The sequence below is a fragment of the Microtus oregoni genome, unplaced genomic scaffold (genome assembly GCF_018167655.1).
Source record: "Microtus oregoni isolate MIOR12 unplaced genomic scaffold, Mior012 000071F_ref0000514, whole genome shotgun sequence".
Classification (NCBI taxonomy): domain Eukaryota; kingdom Metazoa; phylum Chordata; class Mammalia; order Rodentia; family Cricetidae; genus Microtus; species Microtus oregoni.
Genome location: NW_024543978.1, coordinates 872,658 through 896,787, shown reverse-complemented (window position 1 = coordinate 896,787; position 24,130 = coordinate 872,658). Strand labels below are relative to the sequence as shown.

General features: G+C 50.8%; 1 protein-coding gene across 1 annotated transcript in view; it reads left to right on the top strand.

Moving 5' to 3' along the window:
* The window catches only part of Col20a1 (collagen type XX alpha 1 chain), a 37,025-nt gene that overhangs the window by 8,089 nt on the left and 4,806 nt on the right, over positions 1-24,130 (top strand). The window contains exons 4-27 of the mRNA XM_041641696.1: positions 1,184-1,327; positions 1,558-1,713; positions 2,948-3,106; positions 3,634-3,753; positions 4,228-4,392; positions 5,101-5,253; positions 5,450-5,619; positions 6,025-6,154; positions 7,122-7,267; positions 7,348-7,471; positions 11,292-11,428; positions 11,935-12,064; positions 12,285-12,427; positions 12,622-12,754; positions 13,146-13,294; positions 13,454-13,583; positions 14,477-14,515; positions 15,820-15,958; positions 18,683-18,825; positions 19,109-19,218; positions 19,545-19,703; positions 19,775-19,852; positions 20,445-20,531; positions 21,280-21,333. Of these exons, the coding sequence (XP_041497630.1) occupies positions 1,184-1,327; positions 1,558-1,713; positions 2,948-3,106; positions 3,634-3,753; positions 4,228-4,392; positions 5,101-5,253; positions 5,450-5,619; positions 6,025-6,154; positions 7,122-7,267; positions 7,348-7,471; positions 11,292-11,428; positions 11,935-12,064; positions 12,285-12,427; positions 12,622-12,754; positions 13,146-13,294; positions 13,454-13,583; positions 14,477-14,515; positions 15,820-15,958; positions 18,683-18,825; positions 19,109-19,218; positions 19,545-19,703; positions 19,775-19,852; positions 20,445-20,531; positions 21,280-21,333 (3,098 nt within the window). The remainder of the gene's footprint in view (positions 1-1,183; positions 1,328-1,557; positions 1,714-2,947; positions 3,107-3,633; positions 3,754-4,227; positions 4,393-5,100; positions 5,254-5,449; positions 5,620-6,024; positions 6,155-7,121; positions 7,268-7,347; positions 7,472-11,291; positions 11,429-11,934; positions 12,065-12,284; positions 12,428-12,621; positions 12,755-13,145; positions 13,295-13,453; positions 13,584-14,476; positions 14,516-15,819; positions 15,959-18,682; positions 18,826-19,108; positions 19,219-19,544; positions 19,704-19,774; positions 19,853-20,444; positions 20,532-21,279; positions 21,334-24,130) is intronic.

Below are 24,130 nucleotides of genomic sequence, written 5' to 3'. Positions count from 1 at the left end.
TCTGTAACAAACCAAAGGCAACAGGAAGTAAACTATCTCAATGAACACGGTTTACACAGGACAAGTGTAAGCCTGTATCCAGTGACCCCCACTTCCAACAACAAAGCCATGCCTCCTTAAAACCCCACACACGATGGGGGACATTTTCTTTCCAACCACCAAATTCCACTCCCTATCCCCTAAAGGCATGTAACTATATCATAATACAAAAATGCATTCAGTCCAAATACAAAAGATCCCACTCTATCACAATCTAAACAACATTTAAAAGTCCAAAGTCCAGAGTCTCTTCTGAGTCATGTAGTAACTTTCATTGTAATTAAAATAAAAAACAGATTACATACTTCCAACATATAATGGCACAGGATACTCATTACCATCCCCAAACACAGGGAAGAAAGTATGGAAATACTGGACCAAAACAAGACCGAAAACCAGCCGAGAAATTCCAAACTATGTTTCCACGTCTGATGTCAGAATGTTCTGCAGAAATCCAATTCCCTTCAGTTGTGTTGACTGCAACACACTTCTTTCTCAGGGGATGGCCCCACTCCTTGTGAGCAGCTTTCTTCACCAGATATCTCATAACTCTGGCATCTCCAATATCTTGGGGTCTCCAAGGAAATACAGGTTTCTCCTTCACAGTTTCACACAGTAACCTCTCTGGGCTTCCAGTCAGCACACCCCTGACACATGGATGGCCTTAGTCGCTTTCCTTAAACAAGGAGGAAGGTTCCACATACCTTTCTTCTATCCTCGAAGCCAGAATTATGAGGTCAAAGCTGCCGAGTTCTCTTGGCCACTTCTCCAGCTTTGTTTTCGATAATTTCCTTCACTGCTAAGGCTGGTTGTTCTGGAACTTGCTTTGTAGACAAGGCTGGCCTCAAACAAGAGATCTGCCTGGCTCTGCCCTCCCAGTGCTGGAATTAAAGGCATGTATCCCCACACCTGGCTGTAAGCTTCTTTGTAATTTCTTTCACAAGTTGGAAACTTCTCCGGGTGGGATGGTGCCCAGAGGTCACCACTACCATTTTTCTATTTCTTAATCTGTTTATCTCCTGGAACACAGACTTCAATTCCATTACACTTAACTCCATTCCTGGTGCGCACACGTTGACCCACATGTATGTTCACATATGTATAGTAAATTTGGGAGTCTCAACAATTCTCCACCTCCACCTAGGGGACTTGGAGCAGGAGCTGATATTAACCACCAAGATGCCCAAGGCCACTGTGGGTGGCCTGAGCCCTTCCAAGGGCTACATCTTGCAGATCTTCGAGCTCACTGACTCTGGGCCTGTCCTGCTGGTGCGAAGGGAGTTTGTGAGTAAGTCCTCCTGCACGCAGACAGGGGTGGGTGTGGGCGGAAGGCATCTGGCCTTGTGACCTGGGGCATTTTGCCTGTGAGGTGCTAGGGTCTTGTTTCCTGTTCCTGACATTGCTGCTCTCCTCCCATGAGGTGGAAATGTTCAGGAAAGTATATAAACCCCCAAACCCCAAGCCCCTGCTTCCACCCTGGGCTGATGCCCTAACAGTCAGTCCCTCCTCTCTCTGTAGTTGAGGATCTGAAGAGCCACTCTCTGAGCAGAGGCAGCCGGAGGCTGGTAGGACCCACCCTGGATCCTACCTCTTTCCCTCTGCAGGCCTCAGACCCTGAGAAAACACCTGAGCCCAGTATCGTCTTCACCTTGAACAGAGACCGGCCCATTCTTGGTGGGTCAAAGTGGAGTGGAAGTAAATCCTGGAGGTTGTGTGTGTGGTGGGGGTGGGGGGGAGGGAAGCCCTCTGATGCTTCTTGTGTCTCTTGCCTTATGGCCATAAATTCTTATTTGTATTTGATCACATGCTCTAGCTTTAATTTAGGCTAGTCATATTCCTGGACTCACAATCTCAGGTATAGGGGCCAGGTAGCCTTTGTCCCAGAGCCCTAGCTTAGGTCTGGGAGGTGCGTGGTAGCAGATGTAACTCTTCCCCTTGCCTCCAGCAGTGGCCAATAAGGATCAGAGGAAACCCAAGCAAGGCTTTGGTGTGCAGGACCCCGCTCAGCCAACCACAGACCTGGAGAGGCAGAGCCACATTGCAGACTCTGTGGGGAAGGGAGAACAGCTAGGTAAGGTGACTGCTGTGTTCTGTGGGGTCAGATCAAGCGAGGCCACCTCCTCGCCTGTGCCCCTCGCATCAGGAGCACACTGCCTTCTTCACCAGACACAGAGCTGGGGAAAGACTTCTGTGCTCAGATTTGGTCATTACTGCCTCATGTCAGGCCCTGTGCCCCATTATGTTGTTAGGAATCAGGTCTTCTACTGCAATGTTTACCCCACTATTGAGGGTCTTACAGACATGCCTGGGCCTCCCCCTTTAGACTGAGCATCAGAAACCACAGAAAAATCACCTACCTGGCTGTGTTTAAGAATCTCATGAGGCCTGCCAGGAGCAATCTGTGTCAAATTATCAGGGGCCCAAGGAAGCATGTTATCCACAAAGAACTCTAGGGTGATGGAAGATTCTGAGGTCACAGAAGTAGTTCCTGATTGCTACTGCCCTGCCTGGTCTTCCTGCCAGTTTATCCGGTTTGGACTGTCTTTGGTGCTAGCACCCTCACCCGTGACTGGTGGCCACCTACAGGCAGTTAGGTCTGGAAATGTGGATGCTGGAGCCTGCTCAGCCCAGGGACTAAATTGTCAGATTCAGACATAGTGCTGCCAGGGGCCTTGGAAGGCAGAGGTGACCCCTAGACCTGAGACTGTGATCAGCCCTCTTTGAAACCCCAAACTAGGATGCAAGAGGCTTTTCTAAATCTAGGGGGACACAAAGTCCTTGAAGACCCTGACCCCGAAGATCTCAGGGAAGGGTATTTTGAGGCCTTCAGTCAGGTCTACAATACCTCAGGTGTCCTGGGGAGGTCACAAGCCTCACCCAATAGCTCACCCATTCTTACCTGCCCCAGTTGACCCCCAGTTCCATTGTATGCCCCCAACTCCTACCGATATAATCTTCCTGGTGGACGGGTCCTGGAGCATCGGCCACAGCCACTTCCAGCAGGTCAAAGACTTCCTGGCCAGCATCATCACACCGTTTGAAATAGGACCAGATAAAGTCCAAGTAGGTGGGTACCACCTCCTTTGTCTTGCCCTTGGGGGAGATGGGACCTCTTAAGCCCTCACCAGCAAAGGCTGGCAGCTGCCCTCATAACAGGATAGGAAATGCTATAGCCTCCCAAAGTCCATCAGCCTGTGAGGAGAGTTGAGAAACCTGGCTGATGGAAGCCTGCTTGGTCTGGATTGGGTCATGTGACTGATTCACTTTCCCTGTGAACCAGGGTAGCTGTTATAGTCTGCGGGAATGACTGACTCCTAGTCAGTCCCTCTGATGGTACTCCTAGGAGAGCCTTGGACCCTGAAAATGTGTCTTTTCCTGGAAGTGGAACCACCAATGGCTGTGCCCAGAGCAGGCAACTCTGTAGACTTCAAAATAGTCCTGGCATTGAGGGTGCAGTAGTACAATATTGCCTAGCGTGCTTTCCCTAGGGCTGCAAAAAAAAAAAAAAAAAAAAAAAAAAAAAAAAGAAGAAGAAGGAAAGAAACCAAAATCAAACAAAACAAAACACCCTCAGCAGCCAGAGTCCACCCCCAGGTCTGACTCAGTACAGTGGAGACCCCCGGACCGAGTGGGACCTGAACTCCTTCCACACCAAGGAGCAGGTGCTGGCAGCTGTGCACAGCCTCCGGTACAGGGGAGGAAACACATTCACAGGTAAGTCTTGAGCCTTGAGGTTTGGCTATTATGAAGCCCCTTGACCAACCTCCTTTTAATCCCCTTCCACCCCTGAACATTTGTATGATGGGCAGGTGCTGAACCCACTCCATACTTTAGAGAGCAAATTCCACCTGCACCCACCTCAACCTTCGGCAAAAGTGTGGAACTTTGGGCACCTTGTTGAGATCGAGTGTCTATGCTGATCATAGGCAGCTTCTGTCTGGGTCCCACTCAGCTGAACTCTCGGTCTCACAGGTGGCTCCTTAGAAGACACAGACATGGCCTTGCTGGGCCTTGGGTACCCTCCACAGCAGGCGTTGTCCCTGGTCCCCGGTGTCCTTAGTCTGGCAAGGAAGGACGGACAAGACGCGAGAACAGAGAGCCCTGGGATCAAGTGTGGGAGCAGCTGTAGCCGAAAAGGCACCTGAGGAGGGAGTGGTTGCCTGTCACTTTGTCCCTCATTTTCCTAAGGCCTCGCCCTAACCCATGTACTGGGGCAGAACCTGAAGCCAGCAGCAGGTGCCCGTTCAGAGGCAGCCAAGGTGTTGATTCTGGTGACAGATGGCAAGTCCCAAGATGATGTGCGCACAGCTGCCCGGATTCTTAAGGATCAGGACATCGATGTCTTTGTTGTGGGTGAGCCTGCACAGTGCCCAGGCCCTAGGTTAGAATGCTCATGGCTGGGTGGGCTCTGGGTCACAGACACATCTGTATTTGGGCTCACCTCCGCTGAAAGATTGGGTGACCTGCAGTTTCCACACCGATAGAGGCCAGAGCGTGAGACATGGCTGCACCTTGTAGCAGCATCTCAGTATCTGTCCCTGCCCACTTTGTTGTGACACTCCCCTAACTCCTTGCAGCCCTTCAGCTCACACTGCAGGTAGCCTTCAAATGGGTTCCCTGCCTGGCAACTGCTCTTGTGTCTGACAGCTCTCCTACCTTCTCCATCTGCTCCCCAAGCAAGGATTGTTCCTGGTGCTCTCTGGGGCATCAACCACACTCACTGCCCTGTGTTCGATGGGGAAGGAAACTTCAAGTGTAGGGGTTCCTCTAGGAGCCCTACTCTACCCATGAGTCCCCTCTTTTATGGACACCCGTCGCCAACATCCACATAGTCTGGCCCGCTTTCCAGAGCTCCCAGAATTAAGCATACTGGCCTCCCCTGGCTCATTCCTATGTCCCATTGAGATCCCATGGGATCTAGGTCATTGGCTTCACTGTGTGTCCTCCGGTATGCTGGGGACTCTGGCAGGTCTCTCCCCAGGGGCACTGTGTGTAAACAGGATGAGAACTCAGAGTGGCACACTCTGTTGGCCACCTGCTATCACGTGCTTTCCAAAGCAGGTGTGAAGAACGCCGATGAGGCTGAACTGAAGCTCCTGGCGTCCCAGCCACTGGACATCACCGTCCACAATGTGCTGGACTTCCCCCAGCTGGCCACCCTAGCTGCTCTGCTCAGCCGCCTCGTTTGCCAAAAGATCCAGGGCAGGGGCCCAGGTAAGGATGCAACCCCACAGTGACCGTAGGACAGGGAGGCTGAGGCTACACCTGGTCAGTTTTCATGGCCTGTACTAAACCAGGGGGATGTCTGTCCTTGGCTATGTTGGGAGAATTTTCCTGTACCTCCTGCACATGGCCACCAGGGGGAGCAAATAGACGCGCTTGCTTGCTCCCTAACTACCTTTCCCCACAGTCAAACCAGCAGAGGCTACTCTGGCCCTGGATCCCCTCCCCATGCCCACCAGACTTGTCCTCACCCACGTCACCTCATCCAGTGTCCACCTGTCTTGGACTCCGGCCTCATACCCACCCCTTAAGTATCTAATTGTGTGGCAGCCTTCTAGGGGTGGTGCCCCCAAGGAGGTAAGAGGGGGTCTCCTGGTTCAACCTCTTCTTGGGAGCTTGGGCTGACAGGACTCTGGCAGCCTGGCTGGGGGGGGGGGCTCTGCTGAGCTGTAGATGGGCCATAGAATGAAGGTCTCCAGCTCACTAAGTCCACATGAGACAGGAAAGCCAAGGGGGTGGACTTGGGAGGGGTAGCTATATAAGATGTATCCAACCAGACCAAGTCAGAGTGGGGAGCGCTAAGCAGTGACTGAAGACACCCAGATGTGGTTTTGATGACACACTGATAGACAAATGGATTGTTCCACTGTCTCGCCTGTCTCCATGGTACCTGGTGCTGCTCTGCTCTGTATGGGGACATATTTCAGGATGATGGGACCATGCCCCCCAAGTACACCCTGTTGACAGGACTTTTCTGCCCAGGTGGTGGTGGAGGGCCCTGTCTCATCCATGGAGCTCCGAAACCTGACCTCCAACACAGAATACATGGTCTCCGTGTTTCCTGTCTATGAGAGTGGTTTTGGCAAGAGCCTGCAAGGCTGGGCAACCACAGGTAGAGGGGTGACCTCCGTCTAGTCCTGCCCCTTTGGGACTACACTGCCAGGGCATAACTATAGGCAGCTCTGGGTCTAGAGTGTTCCCACGAGCCACCATTCCAAGCCTCTCTGACCCTGGTATCCTCTTTCAAACATCATTCCTTACTACTGCTGCTTAAGGTGTCCTAAGGCTCCTATCCTGTCTAACAACCAAAGCCCATGGCTGAGGCCACTAGCTCCCAGCTGTTCATGGACCCACCATGATGCCTGGCTAACAGCTGCGCTGAGAACTCATATGCCCTCACTCACCCACTTACAGGGGACAATTGATGGCTGTTAGTATTTTCAGGACTTTGCCAGGTGCAGTAGCACACACTGTAATTCCAGAACTAGAGGGGCAGAGACAGGTGGATGGATCTCTAAGTTCAATGCCAGCATGGTCTACATAATGAGTTCCAGAACAGCTAGGGTTACAAACAGAAACGGTGTCTCAAAAGACAGAAATATGAATAAATAAAAAAGCACAGTATATTCAAGGCTATATACACCAAGGCCATCATAGATCATATTTATTTCCCAAGGAAACTGTACATTTCATTGGTACCCCTGGTCCTTCTTCACCCAGCCCTGGCAACCTCGATTCTGCTGTCTGTCTCTAGTCATTCACAGAGATGGCTTCATATATTGTGTGTGTGTGTGTGTCTTTCAACCTGGAGGTTACATCAATCACTACCTTTGTAGCAAATTGCTTTAGGCCAGCAGGATTATCTGGCTCCCCCAGAACTGTGAGTTGAAAACTACAGCCCACTGACAATTGAGACAAGTGCTCTGATTGGTGGTTGTCTACCTGACTGTGCCCCATCTATACATCCCTACCTACTGAAAGTCTTATCATTGGGAAAAGGGTTTCTTTGTTCATGTTTATGAGTTCTGCATGTGCCACACCCCTAAGATTGCCCTGATGGGATGGTCATCCCCCCTCAGCACCCCTCCCTCCACCTGGGGCACTGACCCTGGCTTCAGCGACACCCAGAACCCTCCACCTCACCTGGCAGCCCTCTGCTGGGGCCACTCAGTACTTGGTGCGGTACTTGCTGACTGCCTCCCCTGGGGAGAAGCAAAGGAGAGAGGTGAGAGGTGGGAAAAGGGAGACAGGTGGGACAGATGGCAGGGCTTGGTGCTGAGACATGTGTTGCCGTGTCCCTGCCAGGTACATGTGGGACAGCCTGAGGTACTGCTGGAAGGCCTGGAGCCAGGCCGTGACTATGAGGTGTCAGTGCAGAGCCTTCGGGGACCAGAGGCCAGTGAGGTCCGGAGCATCAGTGCCAGGACCAGTGAGTAACCTTCCCAGGTCATGCATCCACAGAGCGGATACCGTGCTCTGGGTTTAGTTTGTTTGTTTTGTTGTTTTTGTTTTTTTTTTTTGAGACAGGATTTCTCTGTAGCTTTGGAACTAGCTCTTGTTCGAGGCTGGCCTCGAACTCACAGAGATCCACCTGCCTCTGCCTCCTGAGCGCTGGGGTTAAAGGTGTGCACCACCACTGCCCGGCTCCCTGCTCTGTGTTTTAGCTCCCTCCAGGGTAGGAGACTGTAGTAATATGAGCGGCGGGGCTGCGTCCCCAGCACCCCGGCCACCTGCTAGTTTATGCCCCGAAATAACAACACACAAATTGTATTCATTTAAACACTGCTTGGCCCTTTAGCTCTAGCTCTTACTGGCTAATTTTGATATCCCGATCAACCCATCTCTAATAATCTGTGAGCACCGGTCTTACCGGGAAGATTCTAGCCTAAGTCCATCCTGGGTTGGAGCTTCATCGCGTGTGTTTGCCCGGGAGCAGGGCATGGCGTCTCTCTGAGGCATCTGCCCCCGAGAGGAGAGCTGTCGAAACTAAGCTCACTTACTCTTCCTCCCAGCATTCTGTTCTGTTTACTCCTCCCACCTATGTTTTACCCTATGAGGGCCAGCCAAGCAGTTTCTTTCTTTATTTTTTTTAAATATTTATTTATTATGTATACAATATTCTGTCTGTATGTCTACACCAGACCTCATTACAGATGGTTGTGAGCCACCATGTGGTTGCTGGGAATTGAACTCAGGACCTTTGGAAGAGTAGGCAATGCTCTTAACCACTGAGCCATCTCTCCAGCCCTATTTTTTTTTTTAACCAATGACCTTCCTCCATCATTTCCCCTTTTTCTGTTTAAACAAAAAGGAAAGGCTTTAACTTTAACATAGCAAAATTACATATAACAAAACAGTTATTAAGCAAGAATTACAGTTGCAATATTTATATCTATTTTATCTTTTATCATAACAATGGAAAACTATAACTATCTATCCATTCTTCAACTCCATCAAAGACTCCAGAAGGATATAATATTACCTAAGTAAACAAGAACTAAGAAACTTCAAACTCTATAAATGACAAAGACATCTCGCTGCCTGGACAGTCACCCAAAGTTCCTCTGTACCGTTGGGGCATCCATCTTCAGCCTTCAGGCCCATGGTATCCAGCAGACATTTCCATAAAGCAGGAAAATTCAAAGTCAGTTCAGTCACTATCTGTTGTGTCCTGCAGAATGTCTCGCAGACTCTTTCATGAATCAGGAACCCCAAAAGATCATCTCACCTTTAGGCAGGTTCAGCAGTCCTCTCTCTGCAGGTTCTCTTTGTCCAGTTTATGCAACAGTCCAGGCAAGAACAGTTTCTTGCCCAAATGGCTATCAAACTCCATAAGGATCCTCTTTGATGCCCATCTTCTTCTTGAAGTAGATTGGTGCTGCCAGGAGCAGAGTGTCTCATTGTCATGAAAAGTCCTAAGTTATTAAACTATTTTAAATGCCATATTCTGTAGCCTTTGAGAGATATGAAGAATGCCTATCTGAAATATATCTCTATATATCTAGAAAATCCAAGTAACATGACTACAAACTTTACTATCATCGATGATTATCCATTAGCAACCTATATTTCCTATTATACATTACATTTTAAAAATGAACTACATAATCACAACACCTTATTCAAGATCAGAAATACATATACATATAACAAAATTGACTGTAAAATCCATACCAATGCAAATTATTCATACCTATATCATTTCCCCCTTTAAATGTAAAAGAACATTTATAAACCATATTTGGGAACATGGGCGCAGTTTTTTCTCTCCAAACTGCTTCCTGCTGAATGGGGGCGTCATTAATTAGGTCTTTCATGGTATAACCTGTGTGCTAGTTTCATCTCAGTTGGCAGTTGAGCGAAGCAATTTTCTGAAGATGTTCACAGAAACTTTTCAGGAGGTCGTGGTCTATCATACCATATCGGGATAGATGCAATCCATAGGGTCTGGTCCTCTGTGAAAACAAAAGAAGACCCTCTCCAAAGCCTCATATCCTTAGACCCAAATTTTGAAATCGTAATACCCTTATATCCATTCTGGTTTAGCTTGGCAGCCCATGTAATGAAATGTCTCTCTGTACTTAGCTCCTTCACAGTCAAAAATTTTAAAGAAAACACAATGTACATAATCCAGACTCTCTGTGAATTTTCCATTTTTACATGGCTTATTTTTCTTTATTTCTTTTAATCTATAACTATCTGTACTCTGTCTCTTTAAAGACTTTACCTTTTTTTTAAACCATTAACTTTATTCTCTATATTCTTTTTCTTCTCTCTCTCAAGCCTACGTACATTCATCCAACAGTGTGGTCTTTTATGTCTGAATCTGTTTTATTGTGAATCTGTAACATTTTTTTACTATCCAGGAGCATTTCTTAAAATGTTAAGCAGTTCTTAAAAACTTAAGTTGCACCATGTACAGGTAATATGGTACCATCTGTGTCCTGCCCAGTTGAAACCTTAAGTGCGCTGTTATTACAGTAATTACGGTAGTTCCTGCTGACCAGCAGGGAGCTTTCGCTCCTGCCTCAGATCCTTTTGGTGCCCCTGAGCAGCGCACAGTTCCAGGCACACAGCAAGTCCACATTGGAGCCACACTCAGCAGTTTAATTTTGAGACTGAGCATGCAGCACAGAAACTCTTTTCATCCAAGTTACAGCTAAATCTGACACGCAGAGCCGGAATCCGCCATGCTCTTCCACCTGCCTAAGCCTGATTCAGCCGGCTGCCCAGTTGCAGGCGGGATGCAGGCGGGAGCGCTGAGCCATCCATCCGCAGGGTCTCAGAGCACTCTCCTTCCGATCCCAAGCGGGAACAGAAACATCCAGTCCCCTAAAAAGCCTTTGAAATGCTTTAAAGCCAGAGTTCATGCTGGCAGCAAAGCCCCAGGAAGCTGCGCTTTAAAATGACGCAGCGTTTTTTATGCTGCTGTTGCCGCATCAGGAAATCTCTCTATAGCACGCCACCAACAAACAGCAAAAATCTGTGTTAAACTCTCTCTTCCTTTTTTTTTTAAAAAAAAATTCTTATATTTATTTATTATGTATACAATGTTCTGTGTGTATGTCTGCAGGCCATAAGAGGGCACCAGACCTCATTACAGATGGTTGTGAGCCACCATGTGGTTGCTGGGAATTGAATTCAGGACCTTTGGAAGAACAGGCAATGCTCTTAATCACTGAGCCATCTCTCCAGCCCTCTTCCTTATTTTTAAGCCTTCTCAGGTTTTTAAGTGGATTTAGTCCATCACGTCTGGGCGCCACTCTGTTGCATTAGGAGCGGCGGGGCTGCGTCCCCGGCACCGGGCCGCCCGCCCGGCTAGCTTTACCCGAAATAATTACACGGAAACTGTATTCTTTTAAACACCGCTTGGCCCATTTCTATCTAGCCTCTTCTAGGCTAGCTCTCGCACCTGGACTAGCCCATTTCTAATAATCTGCTGTAGCCCACGAGCTGGCTTACCAGGAATGATCTTAACCTGCATCTGCCTGGAGTGGGAGAATCATGGCGACTCCTTGACTCAGTTTCTTTCTTCCAGCATTCTGTTCCGTTTACTCCTCCCCCTATGTTCTAACCTATGAGGGCCAGCCAAGCAGTTTCTTTATTTTTTTAACCAATGACCTTCCTCCATCAGGAGACCACAGCTGACTTCAGATGCCCCATATGCTCCTCAGCCCTAGCACATCCCACCCTTTTCCCAGTCCCAAGTGTAGGGATGCCAGCTCCTGCGGCCTTGCTATTCTCTGCAGCTGCTCTGTGGCCCCCAAGACACCTGAGTTTCTCAGATGTGAACCACAGCTCAGCTTGTGTGTCCTGGGAAGCCCAGAGGCCCGTGCGCCTGGTCAAGGTCAGCTATGTCTCCAGTGACGGCAGCCACTCTGGACAGGTAAGAGCAGGGGCCCAAAAGTCACAAGGGCCTCCTGGGGGACCCAGAATCTTAGGTAGATTCGGCATTCCCACAGGCACTGGTAGCCTAGTATTCTTAGGCTCTCACCCCTTGTATTCTTCTTCCCTATGGACACCTTCAGTCCGGATCTGTTTATCTTCCTTTACATAACCTTTGAGATGGTGCAAGGGACACGGTATTGATTATGTCCCAGTCCACAAGGGGGCTGTGTCTGGCAGGAATTGGGGAAGACCTGAAGCAAGGACACATACATATACATTCATGCATAGCGATGTCACTCTGAGACTGTGGTCACACCAGACTGAAAGCCAGAATGGCTTGTGGGGCTAAAAGATGAGACAGGGAAAGGAGTCTCCACTAAGGGAACATTCTGAGGATCCTATTTTGAGAGCCATAGGCTAGCCTTGGCTGTAGATCCTGAGCCTAGATCCCCATCCTGTCAGGGGCTCATGTGCCTCTCTGATCTGCCTGTCTACCCCCCACAGACTCAGGTTCCTGGGAATGCTACCTCAGCCATCCTGGGCCCCCTTTCTTCCTCTACCAAGTACACCGTCCGAGTCACCTGTTTTTACTTCGGGGGTGGCTCCTCTGTGCTGACCGGCCATGTGACCACAAGTGAGTCAGTGACAGCAAGTCTGGGAGGAGCTGGACTGTGTCCTTATGTACTGCTGAAGGGCCTATGTTGGGTGTCTGACTGGCTGTACTAGGCCAGGTGGGTACAAGTGTCTGTACCGTGATGTAAGGTCTGCCAAGAGACAAGGGGCCAGGGCCACTACTCAGTACGATGGACCCTTAGGTCAACACCCTACACCCCATTTCTACCCCTGTCTTCCAGAGAAGGCTCCCAGCCCTATTCAGCTGTCTGTGGTGGAGCTCGCAGGAGATTCGGTCAAGCTATCATGGGTGGCTGCTGCCTTGTCTGGTGTACTTGTTTATCAGATCAAGTGGACGCCCTTGGGAGAAGGGAAGGCCCATGAGGTAAGGAAACAGGGGCAGAAGACCTTTCAGAGAAATTCCTATGGCCCCAGATCCCAAAACCATGGGAGACTTAGACTCTGTGTCCATCCATGTCCTGTATCTTGGGAATACCTGTCTGCCATAGCCTGTGATCCTGCCTCTGGAGGGGAGGTTCCCTATGATCCAAGCGGACCCCTGGACTCTCCTTTCTTCAGATCTCTGTCCCAGGGACCCTTGACACAGCCATCCTACCTGGCCTGATGAGTCATGTGGAGTATGAGATCACCATCCTTGCCTACTACAGGAACGGCACTCACAGTGACCCTGTGTCCCTCCGCTACATCCCCAGTAGGTGCCTTTTCCTCCACTCAGATGGGCTTGGGACAGGGGAAGCACAGAGGGGACCCAGACCCTCCTGGATCCACGTGCCCAGAACCTCATACTCCCACTGGCAAGCAGGCCCCCTGAGTTCCTGAGACCCTGGGCTGGACCATTGGATCCGAGCCCACAAAGGGTACAGGCTCTTGAGGTGGCTGAGGTTCAAATTCCCCAGCCAGAGTGACATAGCCTCTGTGTAAGACCTTCTAGGGATAGCGGGGTACTCATCAGGGGGCATTGTTAGGGCTGAGCAGGACAGAGCATAAGGTGATGGTGCAGGGACTGGCTGGCCGGCCTTCTAGCTGTGGGTACCTCCATTCTGGAGAGCCTTGCATTCCATGTTGTCTGTGCTACTGGATAGCCTCAGCAAGCAGGAACCCCCCATCCAGCCTGGTCTTGTCCTCGGAGACCCCCAACAGCCTACAGGTCAGCTGGACACCACCAAGTGGCCATGTCCTACATTACCGGCTCAACTATGCCCCGGCCTCGGGCTCTGGACCAGAGAAATCGGTGAGTCTATAAAGAGCCTCCCAGGGATTTAGGTGCTGGTTTTACCTATCGATTGAGGGTAGCAGCTTCTTTACAGAGGGAAAGATGGGCAGAGGGAGTACAGCCTTGGAAGGAGAAGGCAGCCTAAGAGGGAAGGCTCAGAGGCCTCCTCCCCTGCAGATCTCTGTGCCAGGCACCAGGAGCCACGTTGTACTTCCTGACCTGCTGTCTGCCACCAAGTACAGGGTCCTGGTCTCAGCCGTCTATGGAGCAGGAGAGAGTACAGCAGTGTCTGCCACCTACCGCACAGGTTGGTAGGCACCAAGACTGCGACTCCTTCTAAACCTCAAACCCACGCCAGACTCCAGGTCCAGATAGACACTGTCAGACCTTAGGTTTGGTCACATCCCAGACTAGGCCAGATCTCACTCAGTGAGACCTCATAGCCAGTAAGAGCTCAGAAGCCAGTGCACCCCAGAGCCAGTGAGGTCCCAGGCCCAACACAGACTGGAGAGGCCATGGAGAGTGGGGTGCCCAAAACAAGTAGAGTGGGCTGATCAGAGTGACTGGGGAATGGATGGAGAGTGTGGAGAGTTCTACCCAGAAGAAACCTGTCATTGATACCACAGGACATAGTCAGGTCTCTGGTGGCCTGGTAGCCTCCAATCCACAAGGCCAGGATCAGCTGCTCAGGGCACAGGGCCTTCAAAGTCCATGAAGCTCACTGCCCCAGCTATAATATCCCATCTTGGATTATCCAGTCATAGCCCAAATGCCTGTGATGATTGGTTCCTCAATGCTCAGTGAATGGCCACTGTGACTGGAACACTGGCTGTGGCTTCAGGGTCAGCCTGTATCTCCTCCCCCAGGCCTGTGCTAGTTGCTGTACCCAGTCACCTCCCTGGCCCTACCATCTGGTGCCGGGGGGCTCACTTTGGGCCCATAACTTTTTGTGTGCGGTCCCCAGTGGAACCTTGGCTTTGGCCCTGGGTGCACAGGGTAGGCAGAGGTACCTGCTCACTCGGTGAGATCCCGGCATGGCAGGGAGGGATGGAGTGGCAGGGTGGGCATTGCAAAGGGAGGGAAGTGGGGCTGTGCAGGTCCATCTGTGCTCACCAGAGGCCTGAAATGGCCCACAGAGCGGTCCTTTTGGCAGTTGGACTAGCTTTGGTGTGATTCACTGGACACTCTTTGTCCTCCCAGCAGCCTGCCCAGCCCTGAACTCGGACAGTTCCCTCTCAGGTAGGTCCTGTACGTCTCTGTCAGCTGTGCCTTGTCATTTGCCTCCTCTGCTTTGCTTGACTCTTCCAAGGTTGGGGCGGAGCATTCACCTCTGCTTTGCTTGACTCTTCCAAGGTTGGGGCGGAGCATTCATGACCCAGGATCAACCACAGGGTACTTTTCAGGTAGCCCGGTCAGGTAGCCCGGAAGCCGTCAGGGAAGTTTACTTTTGCTTCATCCAAAGTTAGTATTGGTGTGTGCAGGGTGTGTGCAGGGTGTGTGCAGGGTGTGTGCAGGGCGGAGGCAGAGCTGGCTAGCCCCACTTGGGCCCTAGGTGGCTCCCTACTGCCAGGCATCTGGGGTAAGTCATGCCAAGCCTGGAATCCTCATGAGGACTATGCAAGAGTGTGGAGAACAGATGTTTAACATGAGGCATGTCAGGGGATTCTTCCAGCAAGGGAGGGCCTTAAAAGTACTGAGTGGACAGATAGGCTTTGTGATAGGAAGGCTGTATCTCACCTGAATCCCAGCAAGAGAGTCTGCCTGAGGCTTCCACTGCCCTGAAGCTGGCAGGGATGGTGAGTGGTGAGATCCATGAATGGAAGGACCCATGGAATGCAGGGCCAGTGGACAGATGGGCAGGCACAGCTGCTTCCTTAAAATGGGCCTCGGAAAGGCTGAGCCTCTGCACCCTTGAGTCTGGTGGTGCATAGTTAAACACCAAATTCCTATGTGATCTCACTCCCTGATTTGTGCCAGTTAATGCTATAAAAGGAGCTGGTACTTGGAGGATCAACCATGACACTAATCATCCCAGTGACTGGTATGCCAGTTCAGCTTACAGCTGGGGTCTGGACCCTAAAGGGTCCTCAGGCTACAAGGAACAAAAGGGGCTGCTTGAAACTTCTACTCTGGCTAGAGGGGAATTCACCAAGGTCTTCCTTAAAGGGAACAAACTTGGAGCTGGGTTGGGGCAGAATGTGGGTCCTGTTTGGTAGGTGTATGAGGCAGGTGGCTGGCTCTGAGTGTCAGGGGTTCCACTGTGTCCTGTATATGGCTTTCCAAGCTGGGGCATTTGGGTGAGCGATTTCCCCACTGTCAGAACTGGAATAGAGGAAGGGGAGCAGGGATAGACGTCAGCCTAGAGAGAAAGGGGCTAGATTCTCCTCTGGAGGGTGGAGCTGTGCTGGGCCCACAGCCACCTCTAAGACCCCATCCCAGGCCATCTTCTCAGGCCCTCTCTTCGACATCCTGCCCCCCTCTAAGTCGAATCTTTGCCCCTGTCCCTCCCTCTTTCCTGACCGTTCCATTCCCTGTTCCAACAGGGTTTGACCTGATGGTGGCCTTTGGTCTCGTGGCAAAGGAGTATGCCTCCGTTCGAGGTGTGGCCATGGAACCCTCGGCCCTGGGTGCGGCCCCCACCTTCACGCTCTTCAAGGATGCTCAGCTGATGCGGCGAGCCAGGTGCGAGGGGCAGAGGAAACCGTAATACAAGAAGAGGTTGTGTGCCAGGTGATGTTGGTGCACACCTTTAATCCCAGCACTCAAGAGGTAGAAGCAAGTGGAACTCTGTGAGTTCGAGGCCAGCCCGGTCTTCAGAGTGAATGTCAGGACAGACTCCAAAGCTACACAGAGAAACCGTGTCTCGACAAACAGAGAGAGAGAGAGAGAGAGAGAGAGAGAGAGAGAGAGAGAGAGAGAGATTGTACAAAATGAGGTAGGAAGAGTTAACATGGGCTCTGCCATGACCCTGGCCCATAACTGACCAGCCTCTGACACCATATCAGCAAACCATAGACTGGCTGGCCTCAGCCCTATACTCCAGAAATTCTCATTTGACAGATTAATGAAGCCTTGTGTGTGGGAGTAGGCTCCGTGCCCAGCATGACTTGAAGCCATGCCTGGGTCTTTTCCATATGTAGCTCAGGGATCATTCACATTCAGAAAATTCTGCATATAAGCCATGACACCATTCCCTCTGCGTTGTAGCCTGACGATGGGCAAATCTACTACCATCCTTGGTTTGTGAGAAGTGGGTGCTTTCCAAGAAGGCATGAGAAGGCACATGAGGTCCCTGTTATCTAGGAGACACCAATTTCTGCTTACCCTATGCATGAGCCATTAACCTGAACTTGATGCACACAGTGTGACCAAGCAGCAGTCTCACTTCCCACATCCTGAAATAACTGAGACCCAGGCATGTAACGGAAGTATAAATAAGGCCTCACAGAGGTATGCAAGGAGCGCTGGAAAGCTCTGACCATCACACGCTCCCATGAACAAGAAAGGAGGCCACAGGTAGACAGAGCATGGCCCCATGGGCTCACCCAGCAGTTTGGGGTCCAAGTGCAGGCAGCAAGCTGGGGGTCTTCTTGTTCAGGCTCCTCCGTAAGAACCGCTAGAAACTTTGGGCAGGTAGATGCAGCAGCCTCCTGGTCAAGCAGAAGAGGGGTTGGAGATGTCCTTCCTGTCCACTCAGCTGAGACCCACACAGGCTCACCATCTTTGTCTATAGCTGCATCAATTAGTTAGTGGTTAGATATGGGTAAATAGCAATGTCTTCCAACATTTATTATTTTGTTGCTGTAAAACCGTTGCTGGTGATAGTCGGCGCTTGTCCTCTGGATACCCACACTCCAGTTCCTCGCGATCTTCCTTCTCTGGGCATCTCAATAGCCTTCCCATCCATTATCCCCTACTGTTCCTACCCTGAGGGCTATACATACCACTCTTCCTCAGAGCCTGGCTCCATCTCTCACTTAAAATTTGACAGGCATGCTGGCCGATTCCATTTCTTTAGAGCTATGGTGATCACTAAGTCTGACCTTATTTCCTTGTAGCCAGGAATGGACTTGCCACATCTGATATTTCTTATTTTGTTTCTTGAGGACTCTCCATTCTGCTTCCCATAGTGGCTGTACTAATTTACAGTCCCAACACCATTCAAGGCTCTCCTCGCACCTCGCTCCACCAACACTCAATAGGTTGTTTTCCTGACAGCAAGGTGGTTTCTCACTGTTTACATTTCCTCAGTGATGGTGATGTTGAGAGCTGTTCTATCTGCATGATCTATTTTTACATTTTCTCCTGAGATGTGTCCTTTGAGGCAGGCATGGCCATGGCCACACGTACTTTGTGCTTGACCTTGTCATCAAGTGTCCCTGATCTTCGTGTAGGTTTGGCATAGCTGGCTGCCCCTCGTCTTAGTGACAGTCTCTTGGTTCCCTTCACCAACCTCTTCCCTCCCCCTTGTCTTTGCTACTTGCTGTCCCTGTCTCTATTCTTACCACACAGCCTAAACCAAAGCTGCCCACATTCCCAGTAGTGAATTCCCTTAATTGTTCCTCTCCTCAAATGAGTGATTTTTCCTGGAGTTCTCTCTCTATCTATTTGCCTTTCTGGGACTCCAAAAGAGGGTGGGACAATTAACTAGCTTCCTCGGAGTGCTCACTTAGCTGCTGAGAGTAGAGGAGTGGAGAGGCTGCCTGAGGGAGGCACTTGTGAGGCTCTGTGGTTTATTTAGAGAATTGTAATGTCGTTCTATGTGTGGCGGCACCTGGAATCCTAGACCTAAGGAGGCCAAGAAAGGATCACTGTGTGTCTAATGCCAGCCCTGGCTATGTTGTGAGTTCCTGTCTCTAAGAAGAAAGAACTATAGGATCATGACTGAGGTGGTATTTCTCTAGCTCTTGGCTTTTGTCCTAAGAGCAGATGAAGGTGAAATAGGAAGATTGCAGACTGGTAAGAACAGTCTTACAGAGTGACTCAAGACCCCATTCTTTGCCCTTGTTCTGCCCTTAGAGAGCCTGGATCAGCATGGGCATGGATTTCCCCACTGCCCAGTCTGATAACTCAGCATATATACTCAGTGGGAGCAGCTCTTGAGTCCCAGGACTGTTCCAGGGACCTTCCTGCTAGAGTCTCCTTGGTCAGGCCCCTTTTAACCCACAGTGCCACTGAGCATCAGGGGCTTAGTAGCCCTTGCACAGTGACTTCCACTGTAGCCTTGGCCTAGTTTTGGGGAGTAGAGGATCTGTTGGCCTAGGGGCCTCGGCACTAATTCTTGAACACTAACAGTTTTGGGTAGGGGGATGCTCTGCTACACTCCCGTGATCTTTACAGAGAAACCGAGACAGGAAGACCTGAGCTCAGTCCTCTGAAATCTGCTCCGATCCCCTGTCTCTCCAGTGATATCTACCCAGCAACTCTGCCACCAGAACACACCATTGTCTTCCTTGTGCGCCTACTCCCTGAGACACCCCGAGAAGCCTTTGCGCTGTGGCAGATGATGGCCGAGGACTTCCAGCCCATTGTTGGGGTTCTGCTGGATGGTGACTGTGGGCCCCGTATCACCCTTGGCAGTTGAGAGGGATGGGGCCCCTGCTTATCTTCCTCATCTCATAACACATAAGGATGCCAGCCCCCAGGCCAAACTGTGGGTTCCCCCAGGCAACTAGGCATGAAAGCCCATCTTCAGTGAGAGCAGATATCCTGGATACCACTGTGTCTTTGTATTATGGGGGCCCTACTTGGACCTTGGGTCAGCCCTTTGTTCTCTCACTGCCAGCGTCTTCCAGCTCACTATTCTCTTCTGCTCCCTATCCTCCCTGGCAGCTGGCAGAAAGTCTCTGACTTACTTCAACCATGATCCCAGGGCAGCCTTGCAGGAGGTCACCTTTGACCTGCAGGATGCAAAGAAGGTTTTCTTCGGAAGCTTCCACAAGGTCCTGGGAACTGTCTGCCCAAGCCCTGCAGGCCCTGACCCTCTGGCCTGGCCTTCTCTGCATGTGGTTGTCTCCCAGTCAAGCGTTGATCCACCTAGGGCCCTTGACCCTGATGCTCCTCTATTATGATTTTCCCTTCTTAATTTGGGTCAGAGAGCAAATTCTTCTCTCTGGGAGGCTCCTGCAGTAACTTCCCCTGGGGAAGCTGAGGCCCCAGTAGGTCCCAGAGTGGAATTGGGATCTGACCCCACGCCCTATGTGCTGGGCCCCCTTAAAATCTGGTTTTGACCTGGTGTGGGGTGGGAAACTCACTATGGTTTCTATAGGTCCACGTGGCTGTAGGCCACTTCAAGGTCAGACTTTACGTGGACTGTCGGAAGGTGGCTGAGAGGCCTATCGGGGATCCTGGCAGCCCACCCACGGCTGGTTTCATCACACTAGGGAGGCTAGCCAAGGCCAGAGGGCCACGGAGCAGCTCGGCCACGGTGAGTCTGGGCCTTGTCTCATGGGGCGGGTGGGCTCTGCCTAGGAGGCTGATTTTCCCCCTGCTACACAGTTCCAGCTCCAGATGTTGCAAATCGTGTGCAGTGATACCTGGGCAGACAAGGACAAGTGCTGCGAGCTTCCTGCATTGGTAGGTGGCAGCAAGGTCCTGGACACTGTCCTTGACCCTGTGAGAGGACCACCAAGGGCCACCCAGTCTGTGTAGATGGCCTGTCTAGACCCTTGCTGAGAGAGACAAAAGCAGACTTTCTGGACGAGGTGGTCAGGGGCCTGAAGAGAACACGTGAGGACATCCCATTTCCACCCATAACAGCTACATGTCAATTGGCAGTCCCTGGTCAGCTCTAAGGAGAAGCTGCTCCCCCTTCGCTATAGGCCCAGGCAGAAGCTCATTCAGGGAGGCTGTGGAACCATCCTAGGTCTGCTTCTGGGGACTTAGCTATCCCCATTAGTCCCTTGAGAGCTCACGCTGAATTTGGCCATGCTAGGAGCCTGGGAGAAGAGCAGGGGAAAGGAGCTATAGCACTCATGTGGGTATCCAGGAGGGACACAGTCTGCTGCACACACAGGATTTCGCAGCCTTCATTCTGACCTGCCCCACCTCTGGTGATGACGCTAGACGCTCCCTAGAGTCAGGTGTCCTTTGACCATGCTGAGTCTCAAGCTCAGATGAGATCCAGAGGGGGTGGGGTCCATTGAGCAAATGATTTCTTTTCTTCCAGAGGGATGGAGAGACATGCCCAGCCTTCCCTTCTTCCTGTGCCTGCTCATCTGAGACCCCTGGGCCACCAGGGCCCCAAGGCCCTCCAGTGAGTCCAGTGTCTCCTTTCCTGGGAGTGACCAGGGACTTCTGCTGCCATTGGTGGAGGCAGAGTGGTTGATGGACCTCCCACACCACCTCACGCCAGCTTTTAGGAAGCCAAGCCCACCAGCAGCCTCCCAGCCATGTTACACAGAGGACAGACTTCCTTATGCTTCTTCTACAGCCATTATAGGCCCAGAAGCCCAGTCTGGCTGACACCTCTGCACACTGGCTGAGCTTTTCTCTCTTATATATGTCCTCCATCTGTGGGCAGATGCTGGCCTTTCTCGACAGAATGAGCCCAGGTCCCACTGGTCTCCAGGACTGTGCTGGTAGTGGCTGGTGGGCTATGATATGGCAAACTGCGAACCAGCTCTGCTCTGGGTACTGGCCCTCAGAGGATGGTCATACCTCTCTGGTCCTTTCTCTGCAAGCCCAAGGCTTCTGGCCAGTGGCAATGCTTCCCGAGTCAGAGGTCACAGTACGCCTACCAAGGGCACTTACTTTGCACTTGGCCATCCTCAGGCCTCCTTGTATAAAGGCCCAGGGTGTGACCTCAGATCTGCCTGAATCCAGTGGGTGCCCATCAATGAAGGGGAGGACAGTAAGGACACCTTTGATGTTGGAGGATCCTGTTCCTCCCAGCAAAACAGACAGGAGTCCAGGACTGGAGGAGGCTGGGTATCGGCGGGGGAGCCTGAGTGGAACTGAGGATTATGATGGGGCTGTGTTCAGTCCTATCTGTATCTTTACAGGGCCTCCCTGGAAGGAATGGCACTCCAGGACAGCAGGGACACCCGGGGCCCAAGGTAGGTCTTGTGAAGTACAGGAGCCGTGTGCCTGATCTGACCTGCAGCGGGAGGATCCCGCACTTTCAGAGCACAGGGAGCAGTTGCATGGCCTTCTGTGTTAGGTGAAAGGGCTCCCCACTGTAGATAAGCAGGGGTCTGATATCACAAGGAAATCAGAGATTATTCTGGGCTCTCCTATCCCCTGCCAGACATCTGCACCTGAACCAAGTATTGTGTCAGCACATATGGTCTAAGAGGCCACGCCCCAGTAGGCGTGTGACCACAAGCTGTAAGATTTCCTACAGCACCTTCCCCGTTTGTTTAAATAAGAGAGTTTTAAACCTAATACAAAATTATATACAATAAGAACAAATATATTTAATCATTATCCTATTTTCACTAGTTTAAATCTTGTGAGATAAATAACTTGGCCAAGTCACAAGAGGAAAGTAACTACAATTATCTAGTCTTCAACCCCATTGAAGATCCGAGAAGGGAAATAATATTACTTGAGTAGCAGGAAGTGCAATCAGCAACTTTCAAAATATGCAACAAATGACAGAGACAGGATCACCCATATGGCACAGGTGGGGAAACTGAGGAAGCCCAGTGGGTGCATCCAGATTGCCTAGCTCTTCAACTGTCTCCTCATTCCCCTCTGCAGACACTTGCTAACTCATTCATCCACAGCGCACAGGGAACTGGGTTCCAGAGTGATTTCAGACATGGTTAGCCTCTGAGATGATGCCATCTACAGGGTCTGTGGGCTTGTTGGAGGGAGGGTCTGACTGTGCAGAGGTTTGTGGGTTTGTCAGAGTATGACAAGATGTGAAATTAATATCTGTATCGACTGGGCTGGCACCAGCAGCCCAAAAAATGACTCATTTTAGAGTTGATCTCGGTGAGGAGTAAAACGAGCTTATTAGGGATTACTTAGAGACAAATATAGGCAACATTTTGCCCTCCATGTGAATCTCAGCTCAGAACACTGCTAGTGTTAAAGCAGTTGGTGTGTGTTCTGTTCTTACCCTCATCAGGGATTCTGCTGGTCTTAGCAAACACAGTCTGATTGTGGGAATGACGGAGGTTTGCTGTAGTCTGACAGATAAACCAGCTAAGTGATAGTCCATTGCAGGATGGTGTCCTCTAACTAGATGCTGGAGAATTGGTCTCTCTACACAGGGCAGGATCTGGCTCTGTAAGGTCTATGGGTTTGCTGGGATAAGGGTCTTGGGCTGAGGTGTGGGCCGTGGAAGGCAGTGTACGTCGGTAGCAGTACTGCCCCCACAGTGGCCTACAGGGTACCACTCTAGGCCACAATGCCACGTGTACAGAATATGAGTCGTACAGGGGTGGCAGCTGTTGGGATATGCTCCTTCTCTGCATCGACACCTTCACCTCACAGCCTTCCGGGGTGTCTGTCCTCACACCCTATCCTGCCCTGACCCTGGCACAGTGCCTCTTGGAGGGACTGTGTGAACTCAGACAGAGCTGGCTGAGGTCTTCTTACTGTGGACATGTTTAGATAGTAGTCAGCCTTCTGTCAGAGAAATGTTCAGCTCTCTCCATTGTCAAGGCGCTGCAGTACTCTACCCTATATGCACACATTTTGCTGCAGTTCGAGTCCCCAGGGATGGATGCCTGTGCCCTTATGAGCTGTCCTCCTCGGAAGCTCCCCTGGAGAGCCATCCGCTCTCTAGGCCACTCCTGGATAACTAGGTGATGTCAGGTAGTCTGGTGGGTGAGAATGGGCATAGCTATGAGGTGTTGTTTGTTTGTGAGAGGGTCTCGCTGTGTATCCCATACTAGCCTGGAACTTGCTACGCTAGCTCAGGTGCCTTTTGGAAGCGGCCAGGATTTTATTAGAAGTGTGTCCTCCAACTCTCCACTGTCCTGTTTGGTACTTGTGTGTCCTCCAACTCTCTGCTGTCCTGTTTGGTACTTTTGTGCCCCTTGAACTTGTTTGTGACTGGTTTCAGTACAGATTTTTAGGATAATTTTTCTCTAGTCTACATCACTGCTCTGTCTCTTCTGGAGTTTGAATTTTGTAGGCTCTTTTAAAAGGCCTCCCCAGGTGGGCAAGATTGCTCTGATGTGAAGACGCTTGTCACCAAGCCTCCATGCACCTGATTCTCAGGCCCCACACGATTAAAGGACAGAACTGACACTCACAAGTTATGCCCCGACCTCCACAGGTGTCCACAAACACTAAATAAACACAAGTTACATACAATTAAAATTTAAAAGGCTTCCCTCAGTCTGAACTAGATGAGAAACATCCTATAGTTTCTCTGGATTTTGGGCATTATGGACCCGCACACGTTAGTTCATCCCAGCTTGCTTGGTACAAGATGCAGGAGTCATGTCCAGTCCTTGAAAAGTCAGTCTCCAGCCCCCGTCCCCTGAGGACTAAGCCTGGCTAGTCAGTACCATCTTCACCTAGTCCTGCCTCCGAAGCACACTTCACCCTCCTTACTGATTTGTCTACCAGGCCACAGTCTGGCCTGACCAAAGCTTTCCTGTCCACTGGATAGGGCCAAGCGTCACGAATGACAGTTGGCTCCTATACCTACAGCTTCAGCGTGGCAGATCCAACCCACAGCAGCTTGTGTGTACGCTTGCATGTGCAGATCAGAGGACAGCTTTGTGGAGTCCGCTCTCTCCATCCACCTTTACACGAGTTCCAGGGATTGAACTCACGTTACCGGGCTTGTGCAGTGAGTGCCTTTACCCACTGAGCCATCTTGCCAGCCCAGTCTGGTACTCTCCGGAACATTGCTGGTTCTCTTTGCTGATTCACTGCAGACTGTAGAAC